This window comes from Heloderma suspectum, chromosome 1, assembly GCF_057233095.1.
Source record: "Heloderma suspectum isolate Gila_16-S chromosome 1, 16-S_ref, whole genome shotgun sequence".
Lineage (NCBI taxonomy): Eukaryota > Metazoa > Chordata > Lepidosauria > Squamata > Helodermatidae > Heloderma > Heloderma suspectum.
Window position 1 is genome coordinate 4,638,316 of NC_139458.1, and position 23,247 is coordinate 4,661,562.

At 47.5% G+C, this 23,247-nt stretch overlaps 1 protein-coding gene across 3 annotated transcripts in view; it reads right to left on the reverse strand.

Moving 5' to 3' along the window:
• The window catches only part of MDGA2 (MAM domain containing glycosylphosphatidylinositol anchor 2), a 682,071-nt gene that overhangs the window by 339,346 nt on the left and 319,478 nt on the right, over positions 1-23,247 (reverse strand). For all 3 annotated transcript variants that reach the window (XM_084833668.1, XM_084833657.1, XM_084833679.1), the window contains exon 5: positions 13,409-13,541. In XM_084833668.1, the coding sequence (XP_084689794.1) occupies positions 13,409-13,541 (133 nt within the window). The remainder of the gene's footprint in view (positions 1-13,408; positions 13,542-23,247) is intronic.

A 23,247-nucleotide genomic window follows, 5' to 3' on the forward strand; every position in this document is an offset into this window, starting at 1 on the left:
CATTCAAGGGGCACTGCGGGGAATATGATGACTGGCAGTGGGGGCCTGCCATGTTTCTCCCACAATGCCCCTGGAAAGATTCTAGACACTAGGTAGGACCACACCAACCCCACTATTCATTGGAAGAGTGTGGGAGGGAGGAGCAGCCCCTCCACTGCTGCTCCGCGTTCCTTCAGCTGCCACTGGAAGTGGGGATGTCTCGTGCCCTCTGCACATTCAGCCAGTGAAGGAAAGGGCTCTGTGGGCATGCTGATGCATGTGCGTAGACTACAACTTGTCCATGAAAGGGGGAGAACTGATGGGGTCCCATCTCCCCTCAGATGGAGGAGCTTTACAAGTGTGCATTAGTATGCATGTAGGAGCCTTCCCTGCACCAGTGAAATGGGTGGATGGAGGGGAAACGTGTATTTCATGGATATCTGGGGGCATGGCCCCAGAGCAAGTGATCAGCATGGGTGAGGTAAGCCTATGTGGCTCCCTGACCCCCTCCATTCTTTCAACAAGTGCAAGGTTTTGGAAGGTTCCCCTATTTGTGCAAATCTCTGAGCAATTTGTGTAAATTTCTGAGCAATTTGCCCAAATTACAGCCGAAATTGCCCAAATTATGCAAATTACAGTTGAATTTGTGCAATTTGCACAACTTTGGCCATAATTTGCAGAAATTGTTCAGAAATTTGTGCAAATTTCTACCAAACCTACCAAACAAAAACTACCAAACAAAATGTGCAAAAGAATTCCTGGAGTTTGGGGAACAGCCTGCAGCTCGGCTCACAGATTCAAAGCGGTCATCCATGCCGCGGAACTCCATTGTGTCAAAAAAGGACTGGATTTCCCAGTGACACACATCCCTGTTCAGGAGTAAGGCAGTCAGTACCTTATTCAGGCCCCCCCCTGGCCAAAGCACACCACCTTGCCATTCTCTTCTGACTTGGAGGGTCAATCTTCAGCAGAACCTCCAGCTCTGTGGTAAAGTTTTAACCCCTGTGTTAAAAACATGTGCTGTGTTACTAAGCTACTAGTCCTCAGTACTGTACCCCTCTATGTGTATAGATATGTTTTATCGGATGCCTCTGTTTTATCTGGTGCACCAGTGTCTGTTTTCTCCCCCTTATACTGCAGGTTTTGTTTGGAAGTTTATTGTATTCTGTGGATGACTTTAATTGTTAGCTGCCTTGAGTAGTGCATAAGCACTAGAAGGGTGGGATATGAAGTTGCATGCTCTTTTCAAGGAATCTCACCTAGATTTTCATATTGGTTTCTCAGGCTGAGACAACCAGAAAAAAAGTCCCTTGACAGAGGAATCTGCCCCTGGGAGCATCATTTTTGCTGCTGAAAATGGGCAGATGATGTAGGATCAATGGTGACATACAGTCAAGCCCAACAGATACAATTAAGCTGCTGCCGATGGTAGAGAATTAGGTGGGTGTAAATGCACCCAATTACACCTCTGTGTAATGCTGTAAACCTCCATTATGTCTGATGCATTCCTGATGAACGCACGTTGATTTGATGGCATCTGCTTAATTGTTTGTTTCTGATTAAGCCAGACAATTTCCTGATTAGAAAGCAGGCCAGCTGACGGCCCCGTTGCTTATGCGAAATGTGCTTTCACAAGAGGCAAAAAGGACATTTTCCTCCCTACTGTGAACCTGGAGATGTGATCAGTGCACTACGTAACACACTGTCAATGGGTGGAGAATGTATGAACAAAATGTAAGGTTTTGTGCAAAGGCTTTTGTGCAAAGGCTTTCTGCAAAAAAGTTTATTCATTCTAGGTAATATAGGAAGCAGACAATTCTTGGATGACAATTCTTGGCAACATGGCTGTTTAATAGGGATGGCGGAGAATTCTGCCACGGATTTCAGTGAGGCCGAATGCACTGGCATTCGGCCCCCCGAAACCCGTGGCGGAACGGCCTCCCAGCCCCCGCCACCCCGCGGAATCCCCTCAGAACGAAACATACCTGGGGTGGCAGCGGCGGCTCCGGTGGCTGGTCTTTCGGCCGGCTGCTGCGGCCGCAAATGACAGCTGCCGTAGCAGCCGCCGTTTGCGTCCTGCCAGGCTGCCGTGATAGGCTATGTAAATACTTACGTAACCTATCACGGAAAGAGCAGCGGCGCAAACGGTGTAGCAGCCGCCGTTTGCGTTCCTGCCCTTTGCCGTGATAGGCTATGTAAATACTTACGTAGCCTATCACAGCAGCCTGGCAGGACGCAAATAGCGGCCACTACGGCGGCCGCCATTTGCATCCACAGCAGCCCGGCCGCAGCCGGAACTCTGGCTGCAGACGGCCCTGGCCGGTGGCTCTGCAGAGCTGCCATGGAGCAGAGCCAGCCAGGGAGGATTCCAGGGGGAGGGATGGAGCGCCTTCCCCGCCACCGCGAATCACACCTGCGAAAAGGTAAGTGACTTTCGTACATCCCTGCTATTTAAGTCAAGCAACCTTCAACTTCCTTGGAGTGGAAGTGGCCCAGTAGATCACCATTTCCCATTCCTATTGCTCTCCTTGCAGAAATGGAACTACTGACAGGCAAACTGACCCCGCTGCAGTTTGGAATTGGGCAGCTGATGTATGACTCTAGTGGAGGTGCACCTTGGGAACAAGGTGTGTTTACTGTGACATTCTTTTTCCACCCCCGTTCTTCATGACAACATGATGACCCCTCTTTCTCTGACTGACTGTTATCACATATGTTTTCTTTGCAAACTGAGCAAGCCATCAAAAAGCATAGGCAGCGGCTGTGAGGAGACGTGCGGGCTGTGCAGGCACATAAAAAAGAAATTAATGTGTAATAAATCTCAGTTGAAATCACAAACATATTGCAATTTGGGTGGATAGGAATCAGGGCTTGTTATGCATATGGGAATTGTGAACAGCTTAGATTTGTAGCATGGAGCAAATAATTGCGGGTTTCGGTGGCATCGTTACATACAACAGTGCTAGAGGAGTGTGCTGCAAGAAAGTAAACGGGGCATTTATAAAAGGGAAAGGACTGAACATGCAGTGGCGCCCCACCCCTCTCTGGCAGGGCAAGCAATGGGAAGGGAGCGGGGCTTTCCCCCGCCACTAGTCCAGCAAATTCCCCCTCCTCCTGCTGGATTTTAACAGGGTTAGTCGCTGTCGCAGGGTTAGTGAGAGGCACAGAGCTGAACCGTCAGAAGGATGACACTCCCTGCCTCTCTGGTGGGGCCCAGCCTCCCCAGCACAGCAACACAGGCTGTGTGATCGAGGGCCTTCTCCTTCCCACTCACCTGGCTTTGAGGGGCTATGCAGCGCTTGGCATGACTAGTGACACTGGGAAAACCGGTAGCTGAAGATGCAGAACTGGCAAGCAGCCCGCAGTGGCCAGTGCTGGGGAACACCAGCGGGAGAGGGCCGTTGCCCTCATGTCCTGCTTGTTGCCTTCCCAAAGGCATCCAAGGCCACCTCAGAGCCCACTGCTGCTGGACCACCCCCCTCACGGGGCCCTCTGCCATCAACTGCCCTGTGGGGAAGGGCCCTTATGAATGGTTATAGTTTAATCGTGTTTACCATGGTTTTGTTTATGTTCCCTTATACTACTACTACTACTACTAATCTGGTTGGCCTCCAGGATGCTGAACTAGACAGGCCTTTGTTCTGATGATCTTATGTGTCATTGGCATCCCAAGGGAGTGCTGGAAGTGGCAAGAGGGGGGAATGATGGGCATCAGGATAAGGCTCCCTGTGTTCTCTCTCTCATTTTTTCAAGTGCCCGTAGGTGTGGATTCAAGATGATGGCAATATCTTCACATGGGAAACGTGACAGGAAGACATTCTGAGTTCCACAAAGTTTGCAAAACGTGTGCGTGTGCGTGTTGGGGGGTGGGATGTTCTCAGTCAAAGCTGAAACAAAGCTGAAATCACCTCAAGGTGGGTTTGTGTGTTTGTCTCCCCCCGCCCCCGCAGTCCATGAGCAATGGGCATTTTACATTGTCAGCATCACTCTTAAGATTCTAAACTGAGATCTAAGAGGCTTTGTTTGTTTCAAAACTGATTCCTCAGTCCAGCTGGGATAAATCCCTGAGCCTGAGAAAGTCTGGCTTTGTTTTGGCTGGGAGCCACCAAACAGAGTAATCCCATTAAGTCAATAGGACTGCCTCAGGGTAAATAGACTGTAGACCATGTAAGATTATAGCTTACACTGTAAGGTATCTGGATGCTCCTTATTAACAGACACTTCCCCCATATTCCAGACAGTGTTTAACTAGGATTGCATATATTCCATGATGATGATGACGACGACGATGATGATAGAAGTAGATTCTGTCACACAACTCAATCTCCCCAGCTGTGGTCAACATTTATAAGTAATGTTGGCAACATCTACCAGTGAGAATAGCATAGTGTGAAGTGGTGCATTCAAAGGAGAGAGAGACAGAGAGAGAGAGAGAGAGAGAGAGCTTTCTTCCTTAAAATGTTTTTACATAAGTAAGAACATAAGAAGAGCCGTGCTGGATCACACCAGGGCTCCATCTAGTCCAGCATTCTGTTCACACAGTGGCCAACCAGCTGTCGACCAGGAACCCACAAGCAGGGCATGAGTGCAACAGCACATTCCTGCCCATGTTCCCCAGCAACTGGTGTACATAGGCATACTGCCTCCGGTACAGGAGGTAGCATATAGCCATCAGGACTATATAGCAATTGATAGCCTTCTCCTCCAGGAATTTGCCTAACTGCCTTTTAAAATTATCCAAATTGGTGGCCATCACTATGTCTTGTGGTAGTGAATTCCATAGTTTGGTTATACACTGTGTGAAGAAGTCCTTCCTGTTATATGTCTTGAATCTCCCACCAATCCGCTAGGGATGGCGGAGAATTCCGCCACGGATTCCAGTGAGGCCGGATTCTAAAGAATCTGTGGGATCTGTGGCAGAACGGCCTCCTGCCCCCCGCCCCCCTGCAGAATCCCCCCGGGACGGCACTTAATTGGGGCGGATTCACCGGCGGCAGCTCCGGCGGCTCTGGCAGTGGCAGCTGGTCTCCTGGCCGGCCACGGCAGGGCTGCTGCTGCCGCCATTGCCATCCTCGCACCATGATAGGCTACGTAAGAATTTATGTAGCCTATCACTGCTAACGTAAAAACAAAAACACGTAGCGTATGCAAATGGCGGTGGCTGTGGCGGCCGCCATTTGCGTGGCCTATTTTTCGCCAACTTATCTTACGTAAATATTTACGTAAGATAAAACGGCGAAAAAAAAGGGGAACGCAAATAGCGTAGTGGACTTTTTTGCGTTCCTTTATTTTTCGCCATTCTAGCCTACGTAAATATTTACATAAGATAAGTCGGCGAAAAATAGGCCACGCAAATGGTGGCCGCCGTAGTCGCCGCCATTTGCGTATGCTGCGTGTGTGTGTTTTTACATTAGCCATCATAGCCTATGTAAATTCTTACGTAGCCTATCATGGCTGTCTAGCTGGATGAAATGGTGACTGCTACAGCAGCCGTCATTTGCGTCTGCACCAGGCCGTCCGCAGCTGGAAATCCGGCTGCGGATGGCCCTGGCCGGCTGCTCCGTGGCCTGGCTGCGGAGTGGAGCCGGCCATCGAGGATTCCGGGGGGGAGGACCGGATCGCCTCCCCCCCCGTCGAGGATTCCGTGAGGAGGGATGGAGCAAAGGTAAGTGAGTTTTGTACATCCCTACCAATCCGTTTCATGGGATGACCCTTTGGGTTCTGGTATTATGAGAGAGGGAGAAAAATGTCTCCTATCCACTTTCTCCACACCATGCATAATTCTGTTCACCTCTGTCATGTCTCCCCTTCATGGATCACTGCCTTGTTGTGGCGAAGGGGCTTGCGTAACTCAGTGAAGCCATAAGCTATGCCGTGCAGGGCCACCCAAGACGGACAGGTCATGGCAGAGGGTTCTGACAAAATGTGGTCCACTGGAGGAGGAAATGACAACCCACTCCAGTATTCCTGCCAAGAAAACCCCATGGAACGTATCATAAGGCTAAAAGATATGATGCCAGAAGATGAGCCCCTCAGGTCGGACGGTGTCCAATATACTACTGGGGAAGAGCAGAGGGAATTTCAAAGTAGCGCCAGAAAGAGTGAAGCGGCTGGGCCAAAGCCGAAAGGATACTCAGCTGTGGATGTGTCTGGTGGTGAAAAGAAAGTCCGATGCTGTAAAGAACAATATTGTTTAGGAACCTGGAATGGAAGGTCAATGAATCAAGGTAAGCTGGAGGTGGTCAAATATGAGATGGCAAGATTGAACATCGACATCTTGGGAATCAGCGAACTAAAATGGACAGGCATGGGCGAATTTAATTCAGGTGACCATTATATCTATTACTGTGGGCAAGAATCCCTTGGAAGAAATGGAGTAGCACTCATAGTCATTAAAAGGGTGGGAAAAGTAGTACTGGGGTACAATCTCAAAAATGATAGAATGATCTCAGTACGAATCCAAGGCAAACCATTCAACATCACAGTAATTCAAGTCTATGCCCCGACCACTGAGGCCGAAGAAGCTGAGGTTGATCGGTTCTATGAAGACCTACAACACCTTCTAGAACTAACACCAAAAAAAGATGTCCTCTTCATCATAGGGGATTGGAATGCTAAAGTAGGGAGTCAAGAAATAACTAGGATAACAGGCAAGCATGGCCTTGGTGTACAAAATGAAGCAGGACAAAGGCTAATAGAGTTTTGCCAAGAGAACACGCTGATCATAGCAAACACCCTTTTCCAACAGCACAAGAGGCGACTCTACACATGGACGTCACCAGATGGTCAATATCAAAATCAGATTGATTATGTCCTTTGCAGCCAAAGATGGAGAAGCTCTATACAGTTAGTAAAAACAAGAACTGGAGCTGACTGTGGCTCAGATCATGAGCTTCTTGTCGCAAAATTTCGGCTTAAATTGAAGAATGTAGGGAAAACCACTAAACCATTCAGGTATGACCTAAATCATATCCCTTATGAATAGATTTAAGGGATTAGACCTGATAGACAGAGTGCCTGAGGAACTATGGTCCGTAACATTGTTCAGGAGGCAGCAACTCAATCCATCCCAAAGAAACAGAAAAGCAAGAATGCAAAGTGGCTGTCTGAGGAGGCTTTACAAGTAGCTGTGGAAATAAGGGAAGCGAAAAGCAAGGGAGAAAGGAGAAGATATATCCAACTGAATGTAGACTTCCAGAGAATAGCAAGGAGAGACAAGAAGGCCTTCTTAAGTGAACAATGGAAAGAAATCGAGGAAAACAATGGAATGGGAAAGACTAGAAATCTCTTCAAGAAAATCGGAGGTCTCAAGGGAACATTTTGTGCAGAGACAGCATGATAAAGGACAAAGAAGGCAGGGACCTAACAGAAGCAGATGAGATTAAGAAGAGGTGGAAAGAATACACAGAAGAACTATATAGGAAAGATCTGAATGTCCCTGATAGCCATGATAGTGCAGTCACTGAACTTGAGCCGGACATCCTAGAGAGTAAAGTCAAGTGGGCCTTAGGAAGCATTACTAACAACAAAGCAAGCGAAGATGACAGTATTCCAGCTGAGGTATTTAAAATCCTAAAAGATGATGCTGTTAAAGTGTTGCACTCAACATGCCAACAAATTTGGAACACTCAACAGTGGCCACAAGACTGGAAAAGGTCTGTTTACATTCCAATTCCAAAGAAGGGCAACGCCAAAGAGTGTTCAAACTACCACACAATTGCGCTCATTTCACATGCCAGCAAGGTGATGCTCAAAATCCTACAAGCTAGGCTTCAGCCATATGCGAACCGAGAACTACCGGAAGTACAAGCTGGGTTTCGAAGAGGCAGAGGAACTAGAGATCAAATCGCCAACTTTCGCTGGATCATGGAGAAAGCAAGAGAATTCCAGAAAAGCATCTATTTCTGCTTCATTGACTCCGCTAAAGCCTTTGATTTTGTGGATCACAACAAACTGTGGCAAATTCTTAAAGAGATGGGGGTACCAGACCACCTTACCTGTCTCCTGAGAAACCTGTACGAGGGTCAAGAAGCAACAGTAAGAAACAGACATGGAACAACCGATTGGTTCAAAATTGGGAAAGGAGTATGACAAGGCTGTATATTCTCGCCCTGCTTATTTAACTTATATGCAGAGTTGTTGTTGTTTATTCGGTCAGTCGCTTCCGACTCTTCATGACTTCATGGACCAGCCCACGCCACAGCTTCCTGTCGGCCATCGCCCCCAGCTCCCCCAAGGTCGAGTCCATCACCTCCAAACTATCATCCATCCATCTTGCCCTTGGTCGGCCCCTCTTTCTTTTGCCTTCCACTTTCCCTAGCGTCAGCATCTTCTCCAGGGTATATGCAGAGTACATCATGAGAAACGCTGGGTTGGATGAATCACAGGTCGGAATTAAGATTGCCAGGAGAATTATCAACAACCTCAGATACGCAGACGATACCACCCTAATGGCAGAAAGCAAAGAGGATCTAAAGAGCCTCTTGTTGAGGGTGAAAGTGGAGACTGCAAAAGCTGGTTTGAAACTCAACATTAACAAAACTAAAATCATGGCATCCGGCCCCATCACTTCCTGGCATATAGAAGGGGAAGAAATGGACAGATTTTATTTTCTTGTGCTCCAAGAGCACCGCAGATGGTGACTGCAGCCATGAAATTAAAAGACGCTTGCTCCTTGGGAGGAAAGCTATGGCAAACCTAGACAGCATAGAAAGAAGCAGAGACATCACCTTGCCGACAAAGGTTCGTATAATCAAAGCTATGGTTTTCCCAGTAGTAATGTATGGCTGTGAGAGCTGGACTATAAGGAAGGCTGAGTGCCGAAGAATTGATGCTTTCCAACTGTGGTGCTGGAGAAGACTCTTACGAGTCCCCTGGACTGCAAGGAGGTCAAATCAGTCCATCCTAAAGGAAATCAACCCTGCCTGCTCATTGGAAAGACAGATACTGAAGCTGAAGCTCAAATATTTTGGCCACCTAATGCGAAGAGAAAACTCCTTGGAAAAGACCCTGATGCTGGGAAAGATTGAAGGCAAAAGGAGAAGGGGACAGCAGAGGATGAGATGGCTAGATAGCATCACCGATGCAATGCATATGAACTTGAGCATACTCCGGGAGAGAGCGGAGGATAGAAAGGCCTGGCGTGCTATGGTCCATGGGGTCACGAAGAGTCGGACACGACTTAAGAACTGAACAACTACAACTGTCATGTCTCCCCGTACTCACCTTTTTTCTAAGTCGCCGTCCATACTCACTTTTGTTCATCTTCCATTACTTGGTTCTGCCACATGTTCCACTCCACCTACCTCCTAGTTTAACATTGAGGAATTCTAAAATTAATTTTCATTCTCATTTTTTTCTACCAATGAGTAAATGTACCAATGAGGCTACCAATGTGCATGAGTGCATATGATGGCTCAAGTTCCAATCAATGCACAGATGCACTTGTATTCATTAGTAACCTCTAACGGGCGGTGCATGCGCAGCCAGCTGAACAAAATCTTCGTAGCAAAAGTGGAAGGACAGCAGATTGTTAAGGCATTGGTGCCATTCTGACGAGGTTTGGTAATTTGGAAACTCAACAATCAGGGCGAAATAAACATGGGACAATGTCTTAAGCATCCCTAACTATTATGCTCTTTCCCACATTGATTAAAGGTTGGTGGACTGCTATGGAGACAGGTGGAGTTACTCAGGTATCGAGACAAGTGGAGGTGTTCAGGGAGCTAAATGCACAGCCATTCAGCCATTCATGTTGTACGTCATCCAGAGCTCCCTCTCCACATGTGCCTTTCTGTTCTGCAGCTGTTCCTGTCATGGGGCACACTGTGTTCTGGATTGGACAGGCATCTGGGCAAGAAGGTGTTTTTTGCCACACCAACAAATCTTTTCAGCGTTTGAAGGGCACACCAACATTATCTCAGGAATCCTGATAACCGCTCTGTCAAGGGAGGCCAGTATTATTATTTTTTCGATACTGCAAGAATGGGCACCCTCTTTGGAACTAGGACTGGGTCCGATACTGGGTGGCCCGTATGCCACGTTCAAAGCCACAAGCACAAGGACGAGCACGAGCACAAGTTCGCTGAAAATGTTCGCAAATTGCCGGACATGTCCCTGTTTTCGAGTTGTGCAACTTCCCAGTTTGGTTTTGTGCAAATTCCTAATTTCATTGCAGGTTATCTAAAGGATGTAATCCTCCTGCCTACCTGCACCTTAAGTCCTTCTTTGGAGGCCCTTCTATCTTCCTCCAGTGATCTCCACAGCTGTTGACATTCCTGGAGTTTAAGACTGGAAGCATCTGATCCTGCTATCTTTGTGATATTTTTGATGCTAGCTTTTAATCCTGTATCTGGATGTTAAGGTTTTATCATTATTATCTTTCTTTATGTAATGGGGGTGGGGGTGGGTTCTCTCTGAGTGTAAGCTGCACAGAGAACTTTTTGTTATTGGGCAGGGTATAATTCTTGAAAATGAATGAACAAATGGGTCAGTCAATAATGCTAGCTTTCTATGGTGTGTGTGTGTGTGTGTGTGTGTGTGTGAGCATTCAGTCATGAGATTCTGATGTCTCCCATCTTCCATTCAAGAGTGCCCCAACCCAGAAGGAAGAGCTTCAGTACCTCATCTGCTATTCATGTGAACTGGGCTTAAGGGCGGGCCATATACCAATCGGAACATGCTGAAATGCAAACGTGCATTTGCACGTGGGGGTGATGAGGAGGACCCAGGGGATGACCACTGCCATGGGGGGTGGGGCTTGGGCTCGTACTGGTCCTCTTCCTCCTCATCCTCCTCACCCACGCACAGAAAGCAGCAGTCACCCTCCTTGGCCACCGCCAGGCAATCACTTCCTCCCTTGGCAGTGTCTTTTGGCTACGTGGACCCATGGTTGGACTCAGTATAAGGCAGCTTCTTGTGTTCCCAGTAGTTCCTACGTACCATGCAGACCTGTCACACACAGAGGACAATCCCTCTGCAAGCTGCCTGCATCACTGTGTCTGACTGCTGCTGGGGCCACAGCCTACAGTCTCATCAGATGCCAGGATGCTCCTGGGCCCAGCCCATGCTCCACAGCCGAGTTCAGATTCCCACTCAGCCAGAAGGTGGTTCTTCTGCTGCTGGGAAACAGAGGCCCTTAGCTTCCTAGGCAGTACACTGTTAAAGATTTTCTCTCTCATTCACTGCAAAAACAAACAAAAATCCAGGGAGGGTAATTTACTGGAGTGAGATCCAATATGCAAAATCCAAATAAACCCCCTATCTTGCCCCAGATACAACGCAGGAGCCTCATTAAGGATTCCTCTGGCAGTTTCCTTCATTAGCGGCTTTCAGTGCCTTTGCAGCAGCATTCATATTATTAACAAATAACCCAGCATCCTGCAGCCTGCTTCCTTCCAAATATTTCAACATTTGCTACAGAACAGCATCCTGCCAAACATGGACTTGAAATTACTAACACTCTCCTTTTCACTGGGGAACAAGTCAGATATTTGGGATGGGGGTGGAGGTTTGGCTGTTGAGTCTCCTTTAGCAGCCCATATTTACCCAAGAAAGTGTTTTACATAAATTAGTCTAGGCTGGATTCAGGCAAACAGCTGAGGGGGAGGATCCACAAATCAGAACATTCCTCACACAGTATAGCAGGGGGCAGAAGCTCAGGCCTGGGGCCAAGTCTGGCCTGCCTGGGGTCCCTAATCTGCTCCAGATTAGGGACCCCAGGAGCCTCTCTGGGGTTCCTCGGATGGCCACGCCCCATTGGCCAGGCCCCACCCCCTCTCCTCTGGCCACCAATCGTTCAGTGGCTTCCTGGCTATTGTGCAGTTTTTTCCCCATTCCAGAAGATTAAAATGGCTCTTCTAAGGCTTAGCTGCTGGCAGCTTTAAGAGACAATATGCTGGTATTCAGGGAATTGGGGGCCTGCCTCTTTGCCGTTGGCCCGGCCACTGCTGGAATGCGAGGGCTTCTCCGAAATGGGACATGGACAGCCACAGCAGGGGTGGTGGTGGCGGCTGTGACGAAGATGGCCACAAAGCATGTTTCCAAACTCACTTTGATTTCTAAGTCCTCCCCAGTCATACAGTGTTGAGGAAGTAAGAATTCTTCAGCAAAAGCCACGCCGTACAGAACACAATACAACTCCGCGGAACAGCAGCGACGACAGCCAAGCAGTTGCCTCCGGCTCGACAGCTCCCAGTGGAGCGCCAGCCACGTGAAGCCAGCGAGTTACTGGCAGAGGATGCCTCTGCCGTCGACATGCTGCCTGGAGCATCAGTTTTGCTGGGGAGGCGGGATATAAATTTGCATGACGTTATTCAGCCCAGAGAAGCAACTGTGAACAGACTGGCAAACGGAAAGGACTTGCCCTCCACAGACTGCAGAAGCGAAGTGTGGTGAGAAGACCATTGTTTGGGTTCGCATGGCAGCCGACAGGAAGAACGGCTGAACTGGGGACCGGAAAATACACTGGGAAAGACGGGGTGGTAAGTAACCCACCCTGTCATGTACACATGGGCCTCCCTGTGGCTACACTGGAGGCAACATGCCAGCCACCCTCCACGACAGCCTCTTCCAGACCCCTCAGGCATTCAGCCCACACAGGGAGGAGGATGTGGGGCCGCACTGCTAGTCCTGCCACCACTATTGCCACGGTGGCCCCATGACCTCACCCCCACGTGCCACACCTAGAGGCGAAGGTCTGGAAAGGGGCACCTATGCATGGAGCCAGCTGGATGCAGCAATGTTGGGGTGGGGCCAGTGGCACGAGCCCGCTCCCTCCCCCATGCGCAGTGTGGAAGTGTGGGGGAGAAGGTCTGAAAGGAGCTTCAGGCAACTCTGAGTAGGGATGCTGGAGAAATTCGGGGGGGGGGAATCTGTCCGTGAATGGACGCCAGAACGAGCAACACTGCACAATCCACGAAACACACGCGGGACGAATTTCACAAAATCTGGACATCCCTAACTCTAAGTCAAGATGATACACATGGGATGGGTGGATAGAGAGAGAGAGAGACAGGCAGACAGACGAGAGAGAGAGAGAGAGAGAGACGTAGATAGACAGAGAACCACTTGGCTGAAAGGCAGAATAGAAATCAAACAACTACTCTTGTAAGATAGCTAACAACAACAACTACTACAACAAATCCCAGTAATTGATTAAAATGTGGCGCTTATTATTATATGATACAATTGTGTGGACTACAAATAATATAAATAGCCACCTAAAATAATATGCAAATTATTGCATGTGAATAAATATGGTGGCATCTCTGTGCAGAATGGAAATGGGATGGATAGAAATGAACCAGCATAGCTAATCACTAAGTACTGTAACAACACCCCACACACACACACACACAAAAAGTGGGGCAGGGGCTCAGCAGGGGCTCAGCAGGTCTCCTCCTGAAAAAAGCCAGGGATGATGACATACCTGTTTTGTTTGAAAGCCGGAAGGAGACCATTTTGTCGGAGATGTTGCAGACGTTCCTGACTGAAGCGATGCAGCTGTAATTGGCGTAGTCCTGAGGTCGAAGGTTTTTTAGCTTCAGGATCTTGGTTTCACCCTGTAGCCAGCAGAAAGGGGGATGTTTAGGGGCCACGATCATTATTTGGGAAAGACAACCAAGATAATAAAGCGAATCACTGGAAAGTAACTCTTCTCGCCTCTCGTAAGCGTATAAGAGCAGCCTCATTATATCCAGCCCAAAGACCCCCCAGCACTGTATTTGTAGCCAGTTCTGGCCCCTCCCTCCTGCCTGCCTCAAAAATAAACTGGGCTGCTGAGGCATGTTGAGTGCTCCATGGAATGTCCCCACAGCTTCCTCTTCCCTGTTGTCTCCTCCCCGCTTTGCCCCAGATATCCTTAGCTTGAGAAGGAGGGAGAAGGTTAGACTTATAGCTGGGCTTTGTGGAGTTCAAACCTCCCTGTCCTCAGGACCCCCACAGCTCAGTGGAGTGTCTTTCACAGCAAAGGGGTATGGGACTTGCACTACCCCCCTGGTTTCCAGCTGTGAATTATGGAGGTGGGGTGCCACGTTGGTGGCAGAGAAAACAGAAGCAATGAGCACGGTGTGTGCATCTTGCGAGACTGGTGGTCACTGGGAGGCCTCTAGTGAGAGAGGAGGGGAACCACATGATTGTGTGTGATGGGGCACTCTGGAGAGCTGGACCTCTCATGTGAGAGTAGACTGACTTTGGGTATTAAGGCGCCCCCTGCAAGATGGAAGGGTGGTCTCAGGCTGTGAGTGTAAGGGCAGCCCTCTGGAGGGGAGGGGGGATGAGGTACATGTGCCGTAGAAGGAACACATGTTTGGCAGGACCCTGGTGGGGTCATGGGCAGCCATCCATGGATCTAGACTTGGAGCACCTGGAAGCATCTGGATGCTGAAGCTAAAAACACAGAAAGTCCTTCACAAAGGAGACTAGGCCCCTTCAGGTCTTCATAGTAGGGATGTCAGAGGATTCTGCCACGGATCTCAGTGAGGCCAAATGCCAGTGCATTCGGCCCCCCGAAATCCGTGGCGGAACGAAGCCCCCCCGCCCCACCACCCCGCAAAAGGCACGCGAAACAGAGCACTTACCTGGTACCATTCGCGCTGTTTTGTGAATGGCGGCCGCGTCTGCGGCCGCCATTCGCTTCCTCATTTTTGCCGTGATAGGCTACATAAATACTTAGGTAGCCTATCACGGCTAACACAGGGATGCCATTTGCATCCCTGCGGAGGCCATGACAGGCTACGTAAATATTTACATAGCCTATCACGGCAAAAAAAGGGAACGCAAATGGCGGCCACTATTTATGTAGCCTATCATGGTGAAAGACAGGGGCGCAAATGGCGGCCACTACGCCATTTGCGCCCCTGATTTTTTTTTTGCCATGATAGGCTACGTAAATATTTACTTTGCCTATCACAGCAAAAAAACAGGAACGCAAATGGCGGTCGCCGTAGCCGCCGCCATTTGCGTCCGCAGGCCCCACACGCCTGCGAATGCACCCGGCCGGTGGCTCTGCGGAGTTGCAGAGGAGTGGAGCCGGCCGGGTTAGGATTTTGGGGGGAGGTGCGGAGCACCTTCCCCCCCCACCATGAATCACCCCCTTCGAAAAGGTAAGTAACTTTCACACATCCCTACTTCACAGTACGTCCAGCCAACTCAGAGGCCTGGTGCTTCCTCCCAGTCACTAGGGATATGTGAATTCGCAGAACTCAGGCTCACTTGAGGATCTCCAAATGCCACTCAAAGCCCATTCTGACTCATGTCCGTATCAGGTTATGAGCTTCTTCCTTTTTTCCCCTTTTGTACAAAAACCCATGCATATTTTTCAAGTGCATTTTCCTAAATGTCTGCATCAATTGTGTGCTTTTTTAAATGCTCAAATTTTTCTCCCATTGATTAAAGCGTGCCTGAGCACATTTTTCCAAAGTGCACACTTTTCAAATGTACACATTTTTTGTTCCACAAATTGCATCACAAACTCAGAAAAGTACAGACCTTGTTTTTGTTTTGTTTTTTGCACAAACATTCGTACATATTCTTGTGTGCATTTTCCCAAATGCATGCATTAATTATGCACATTGTTTGAAATGTACACATTTTCTCCCATTGAGTAAAGTGTTTGTGTTCATGTTTCAAAAATACACATTTTTTTCATGCGCATTCATGGACACATTTTTCAAACATGAGGTTGTTGTTGTTTTGGTTCTGTGATTGCATTGCAAGCTCAAAAATGTACAGACAGTGACCGCAGATTGCACTGGGGTCTGCATTCGGTTCCAGAAAGTGCAAACTGGGTATATTCTGGTAAAAAAAAGAGCTGAAACAAAGCTCTCATGCATCCCTAGAAATCACAGGGGCTGATGCTGTGCACCATCATTCCCTTCTGTGGTCAACCAAGGCTTCAACAAAACTGGCCTCAGGTAGTTTACCGAGTTAGGTCTCAGCCTTGGTTCATGAGAGGTCCAGTCCAAGTCCCAGATTTCGCCACAGATCCTTGGATTTGATTGTTTTATAACTAAGGTGTTTCTAGGTATGTCTTTTTAAAATGTATTTTATAGTTGATTAAAAACCCTATTTTACATCCCCCCATTACTATATTCTTTTTAAAATGTATACTCCAACAAGTTGCCCAACTTGGCTTATAACATTTTTTTTTTAAAGGAGATGCACAATGAAGCCACACAACTTATAACAGAGAGCTAAAAGAATCAGGAGCAACAAAACAAACAAACCACCATGGAAGGAGAATAACTACAAGTCGAATGTCTGTTGAAAAAGGAGTATCTTCACTGCTCTCCTGAAGGCCAAGAGGAAAGGGAGCCAACTGGAGTTCCATAACTTTGGTGCCACTACCGAGAAGGCCCTGTCATTATTTCCAGCCAGCCAAGCCTCTAACAGCAAGGGGCATGGAGCAAGGTTTTTCCATGGTGAATTGCATTTTTAACTAAACAACACCATAAGCTGATTTGAATACATTGGAAAACCAGGATTATAAATGATAAGAAATAAATGCTGAAATAAAAGAAATGTCTATAGAGGAGAATTGTCTAGGGCTGCAATTCTGTATACAGTTACCTGGGAGTACGCTCCACTGAACTCAAAGGGGCTTATTTCTGAGTAGACATGCACAGGATGGGACTGCAAGCCTTGCAATGGAACTGTAGGAAAACTATGAAAGAACAACTGGGCTGTGTGTGTGGAGAACTGAAGCATCTTCACATGGAACGGCCAAAGTTCACCACCTGTGGTTTGTCCTTTTGCCTCTAAATCAGGTCCATATATCGGTAGAGGCTGAACTACTGTGAAGACATGTTTCTGTAGTGTTCCTTTCAACCTGGCTTCCTAGATCAATTTATTTTTGGACAATAATTATGCAAATGAGTGTGCATGGATCTGAGCGGAGCCTCTAATAATGATGCCTAGTTCTCAGTGAAGAAACTGTTGGGGAGGGGGTGGGGTTCACAGTACTCAAGAAGGAGATCTTGTGCAGGAAAATAAAACCTCCAGAAATTCAGCTTACCATTAAAGAGCTTGCCATTGACAAGAGACGTGAGGGAGGGAGGAAGAGGGTGAATAAAAGGTTAAATGGAAAACACAAATAACATCTTCCCCAGCTGCCTGGGACAAGTTGTTTGCACGTTCTTGTAAAGATGTACAAGACTTCCATTCCTGTTTGCAAATTATGCAAACATGTCCTGTTCGCAACCCGAACATGAAAGTGAGTAGGAACACAATTCTGAGGAAATTTTTTGCCATTTCCTTGTTTGTATTCCTGTTCTAAAGTGTACATATGGACAAGTGCCCACTTCCAAAAATATGCACTTGTATACATGGGCAAATCCCCCCCCCACTCCTGGCATTTTCATGCTTTAACATCGGGGTAAAATGTACATTTTTCCCAATTGAAAAAATGTGCATTTTTTCCTGGTCAAAATAAAGCTGCTCCCATTCAGGAACACAAACAAGGCAAAATGTGCTTTGAGGAAGAATTTGGAGATCCCCAACGAGCTCAAACAACACATATTCACCCATCCCTACTTTCTTCCAAAGCAGATGATACCAGCCCAATCCACCAGTAACATTTGTAATATTCATTACTAACATAAATTGAAATAAATTAGAATATGTTCCCCACCTGACCCTGAAACATGTAATATTATGAACATAAAGGAAATGCACAGCTAACACATATGCCCATTTAAACCTCTTCACATGACACAGATTGAAAATGCAGTCATAAGAGCTGGACAGAAGTCATCTGACAACTGTTATCCAAACCTAGAACTGACTACTGCAATGCATTGCACAGGGGGCTGCAACTGAAGACATCTTGGAGACTTCAGTTAGTTCAAAACAGAACAGCTAGACCCAGTATTACCCTGCTGAAGTGGCTTCCATGTCATCACCTGTAAAAAGTGGGGCGGGGGGGGGGAAGGAAAAATGCCTCAGCCAGCCCAGCCAGCAGCAGAAGAAACTCCACAAATGGGCCTGTAGCCTGGGATTTACTCAGTGTCCCTAACTTTACAGGTGTGTGTGTGTTGTTGTTTACTCGGTCAGTCGCTTCCAACTCTTCGTGACTTCATGGACCAGCCCACGCCAGAGCTTCCTGTCGGCCGTCGCCACCCCCAGCTTCCCCAAGGTCGAGTCCGTCACCTCCAGAATATCATCCATCCATCTTGCCCTTGGTCGGCCCCTCTTCCTTTTGCCTTCCCCTTTCCCTAGCATCAGCATCTTCTCCAGAGTATCCTGTCTTCTCATTTTTCAGAAGTATGCACACTGTCGAACACATTTTGGGCAGTCCACAAATCACATTTCCAGTTTAGAAATGTACGGACCAACCACAAGTTGTGTTCAAGTCCGTGTTTGGTCCAGAAGGTGCAAACTGGGTAACTCCTCATTAAAAACACATTGAAACAAATTCTGCATACATCCCTAGCTATTATTAGTGATGTTGTAAAGAGAAGGGGGAAATACTCCATTGTAAAAGTATAAATGATTGCATTAATATGCTGCCTTTTTTCCTCCTGAAGGAACCTAAGGCAGCGCACATAATCCGCCTCCTCTCCATTTTACCCTCACAACAACAACCCTGTGAGGTAGGTTGGGATAAGAGTGACTGGCCCAAAGTCACCCCATGGATGAATGGGGACTAGAACCCAGATCTCCAGGCTCCCAGTCCAATACTCTAGCCACTACACCACACTGGCTCTCACACCACACTGGCTCTCGTAAAGGAATTACTTTGCTGAGGCCTAAATGCCCACATTGATATAAAATATTGTTAAATAGATGTGATGCATGTATTGTTGTATTGTGTAACAGGAGAACATACGTGAATCAGAAACTCCATGTAAAGGAAAAAGCCCTGTGTCCTCCTGGGATGTGCTGAGTGAGACGTGTCCCTAATTTAACAAGCCCAAGCTGCAGTACTAGTAAAAGGAACGATCTTCAACATCTCGGTGGGAGAAGAGCACTCATCTTGAGCTGAGGACTTATAAACATTTTGCGTTTCATTCCTCTTTTGGATTTCCCCCTTCCTGTTAGTGTGCAGCATGTCCTCTTGAAGGGTTACTGAATAAATTGGAACATTACTCTTTGCTGAAGACATGTTGCCAGTTATTTCTGTTCACAAATTTGTGATAAAATACCCCAAGGGGCAATCCTTGGCATTACTTTTAACTTCTGCAAACTGCCCAGAGAGCTTTGGCTATGGGGCGGTATAGAAATGTAAATAACAACAACAACAACAACTTTTGTGCAACTCACTGTGCAATGGGTTGCACATTCCGCTTGTGCAATGGGTTGCACAACTGCTTGCACAACCATTTGTGCAAGCATAATGGGCAACCATTTGCACAACTGAAAGATTCAGCAGAGCTCTGCTAGCACTATTTGAATTTGCAAAATTACACTGTTGGATACTGCCCAGGATTTTAAATTCAGGAATAAAGTGAGAACATGACACTCTGCTCAGAAGCTGGGGCCCACCACTTTACCACCATTGCTGCCATCACATCCTTTGCCCCTGCCCCAGGTACAACGTGGGGTTCTAGGGGAACAAGGATGGGGCAAATGTGGCAGTGGCAGGCACTTCAAGCTGGTGCAAGTATTTTACATGCACTTGTTTAGAAAGCACATGAAAGGTCAGTTTTTGTGCACATTCACTTGGAGCCCCTTCGAGGGTGAATGAAAGGAAGTCCATGCATCCCTACTGGACTGAGACTTGAAATGAATGGGAGAATAGTGGAGCTCAGTGAGTGGAGGGGCTGACATTTCTTTGAAATGCAAAAGAAAAATGCAGCAGTCAAGTATTGGAGAGATGAAAAGAACTAATATTGATGTATTGATCTGCCCAACGTTCAAAGTTAAATGAAGTAATGAAAGAATCATATACTTTGTAACATCTCAACTCAAACCTGAATGAATCCTCTGTTCTGGTTCATTAATTTCAAATTATAAATGAGCAGAACAATGACAGAGAAACTACTCAGCTTCCTTATATAATTGGACAAGAACATCAATGACTGCAGTATAGGGGCAAAATATGTCAAAATTTGACTATCATCATCATCATCCATATTGCAGAGCTGGAAAAGTTGCAGAAAAGGGCAACCAAAATGAACAAGGGGCTGGAACAATTCCTCTATGAGGAAAGGCGACAACATATGGAATTGTTTAGCTTGGAGAAAAGGTGAGTAGGGGAAAACATGATAGAGGTGTACAAAATTATGCCTGGTGTGGAGAATGTGGAGAGCGAGACATTTTTCTCCCTCTCTCAAAATACTAGAACCCAACGGGGTCCTCCCATGAAGCTGATTGGTGGGAGATTGAGGACAGATAAAAGGGAGGGCTTCTTCATACAGCACAGAGCTAAACTATGGAATGTACTGCCACAGCGATGGCCACCAATTTGGATGGGCTTTAAAAGGGGGTTGGACAAATTCCTGGAGAAAAAGGCTCTCAATGGTTACTAGTCCTGATGGCTAGGGATGGCGGAGTATTTCTCCCCGAAACTTCGGGGGGCCGAGCGCCAACGTGTTCGGCCCCCCGAACAAGTTTCGGGGAGAAATTCTCCGCACCCCCCGCACCCCGCACCCCCTCCGGGACGGGACTTACCTTTGCCAAATGTCCTTTCCGGCGGCGGGTCCGGCCGGCGGTTCGGCGGGTGTTCGTCCTGGGCGGGGGCGGCAGCCAATCTTTCAACCGGCTGCCGCCGCCGCCATTGCAATAAAAGAAGAAAAAAAAAACGCCCCCGTGATAGGCTACGTGACGATTAACGTAGCCTATCACGGCTAGATTTGCAAAGTCAGCTGTGATAGGCTACGTCAATCGTCACGTAGCCTATCATGGGTGACTTAAAAAAAAAAAAGCGCGTACGGATAATGGCGGCCACCATAGGGAGCCGCCATTCCCGTTCCTTATTTGGTCGCTGTAGTCTACGTAAAGATTTACGTAGACTACAGCAACCAAATAAGGAACGCGAATGGCGGCTCCCTATGGGGGCCGCCATTAGCGTACGCGCTTTTTTTTTTTAAAGTCAGCTGTGATAGGCTACGTGACGATTTACGTAGCCTATCACGGCTGACTTTGCAGATCTAGCCGTGATAGGCTATGTTAATCGTCACGTAACCTATCACGGGGGCGTTTTTGTTTTTTTTTTAAACTTTCGCGTTCGCGGCCGGGCGAGGCGGGAAGCCTCCTCCCCGGCCTGAATTTCGGCCGGGCGAGGCGGGAAGCCTCCCCCCCGGCCTGAATTTCGGCCAGGCGAGGCGGGAAGCCTCCCCCCCCGGCCTGAACTTCGCGGGGGGAGCAGCAAAGCGCCTCCCCCCCACCTCAAACAAGCTTTGAGGACAGGTAAGTCACTTTCGTCCACCCCTACTGATGGCTATGTACTACCTCCAGTATCATAGATGCCTATGTACTCCAGTTGCTGGGGAAAATGGGTGGGAGGATGCTGTTGCACTCATGTCCTGCTTGTAGGTTTCCTGTGGGCATCTGGTTGGTCACTGTTTGATCTAGACAGTCTGATCCAGCATGGGTCTTCTATGTTCTTATCCCAGCAAAAAATCAGGACAGACCCAGGGCTATAAAAACCCATCCACCTGGGGTCATGATTTGTGTGAGCATTTGGACCGAAGCTAGAACAATTCAGCCATTGAGAACTGTGGCTTTTAGCCATCTGATAAGCAGAGATGTTTGAAGAATTCAATCTTTGCAAATTCTGATATGAACTGACCTAACCTGCATCTACTGAAATGATGTACGGTCCGGAATGCAGCTGTCCACTAGATTTTGCACTTCTCTGAATGTTACGCCATACTTCTCCACTCAAAAAACATTTTATTTAATTGTTAGCAATATTTACATATGGCTTCTCGTTTGGAACAAATCCCAAAGCAGTTTGTTGTTGCTGTTGTTTATTCGGTAAGTCGCTTCCGACTCTTCGTGACTTCATGGACCAGCCCACGCCAGAGCTTCCTGTCAGCCATTGCCACCCCCAGCTCCCCCAAGTTTGAGTCCGTCACCTCCAGAATATCATCCATCCATCTTGCCCTTGGTCACCCCTCTTCCTTTTGCCTTCCACTTTCCCTAGCATCAGCATCTTCTCCAGGGCATCCTGTCTTCTCATGATGTGGCCAAAGTACTTCAGTTTTGCCTTTAAGATCATTCCCTCAAGGGAGCAGTCTGGCTTTATTTCCTGGAGGATGGACTGGTTTGATCGTCTTGCAATCCAAGGCACTCCCAGAATTTTCCTCCAGCACACAGTTCAAAAGCATCTCTCTTCCTTCGCTCAGCCTTCCTTATGGTCCAGCTCTCGCAGCCATAGGTTACTACGGGGAATACCATTGCTTTCACTATGCGGACCTTTGTTGTCAGTGTGATGTCTCTGCTCTTCACTATTTTATCAAGATTTGTCATTGCTGTCCTCCCAAGAAGTAAACGTCTTCTGATTTCCTGGCTGCAGTCAGCGTCTGCAGTAATCTTTGTGCCTAGAAAGACAAAGTCTGTCACTGCCTCCATGTTTTCTCCCTCTATTTGCCAGTTATCAATCAAGCTGGTTGCCATAATCTTGGTTTTTTTGAGGTTTAACTGCAACCCAGCTTTTGCACTTTCTTCTTTCACCTTCGTCATGAGGTTCCTCAGCTCCTCCTCGCTTTCAGCCATCACAGTGGTATCATCTGCATATCGGAGATTGTTAATGTTTCTTCCAGCGATTTTAACGCCAGCCTTGGCTTCATCAAGCCCAGCATGTCGCATGATGTGTTCTGCGTACAGGTTGAATAGGTAGGGTGAGAGTATACAACCCTGCAGTACTCCTTTCCCAATCTTAAACCAGTCCGTTGTTCCATGGTCTGTTCTTACCGTTACTACTTGGTCGTTATACAGATTCCTCAGGAGGCAGACAAGATGACTTGGTATCCCCATACCACCAAGAACTTGCCACCATTTGTGATGATCCACACAGTCAAAGGCTTTAGAATAGTCAATAAAACAGAAATAGATGTTTTTCTGAAACTCCCTGGCTTTCTCCATTATCTAGCGGATATTGGCAATTTGGTCTCTAGTTCCTCTGCCTTTTCGAAACCCAGCTTGTACATCTGGCAATTCTCGTTCCATGAATTGCTGGAGTCTACCTTGCAAGATCTTGAGCATGACCTTACTGGCATGTGAAATCAGTGCCACTGTTCGATAGTTTGAACATTCTTTGGTGCTTCCCTTTTTTGGTATGGGGATATAAGTTGATTTTTTTCCAATCTGGTGGCCATTCTTGTG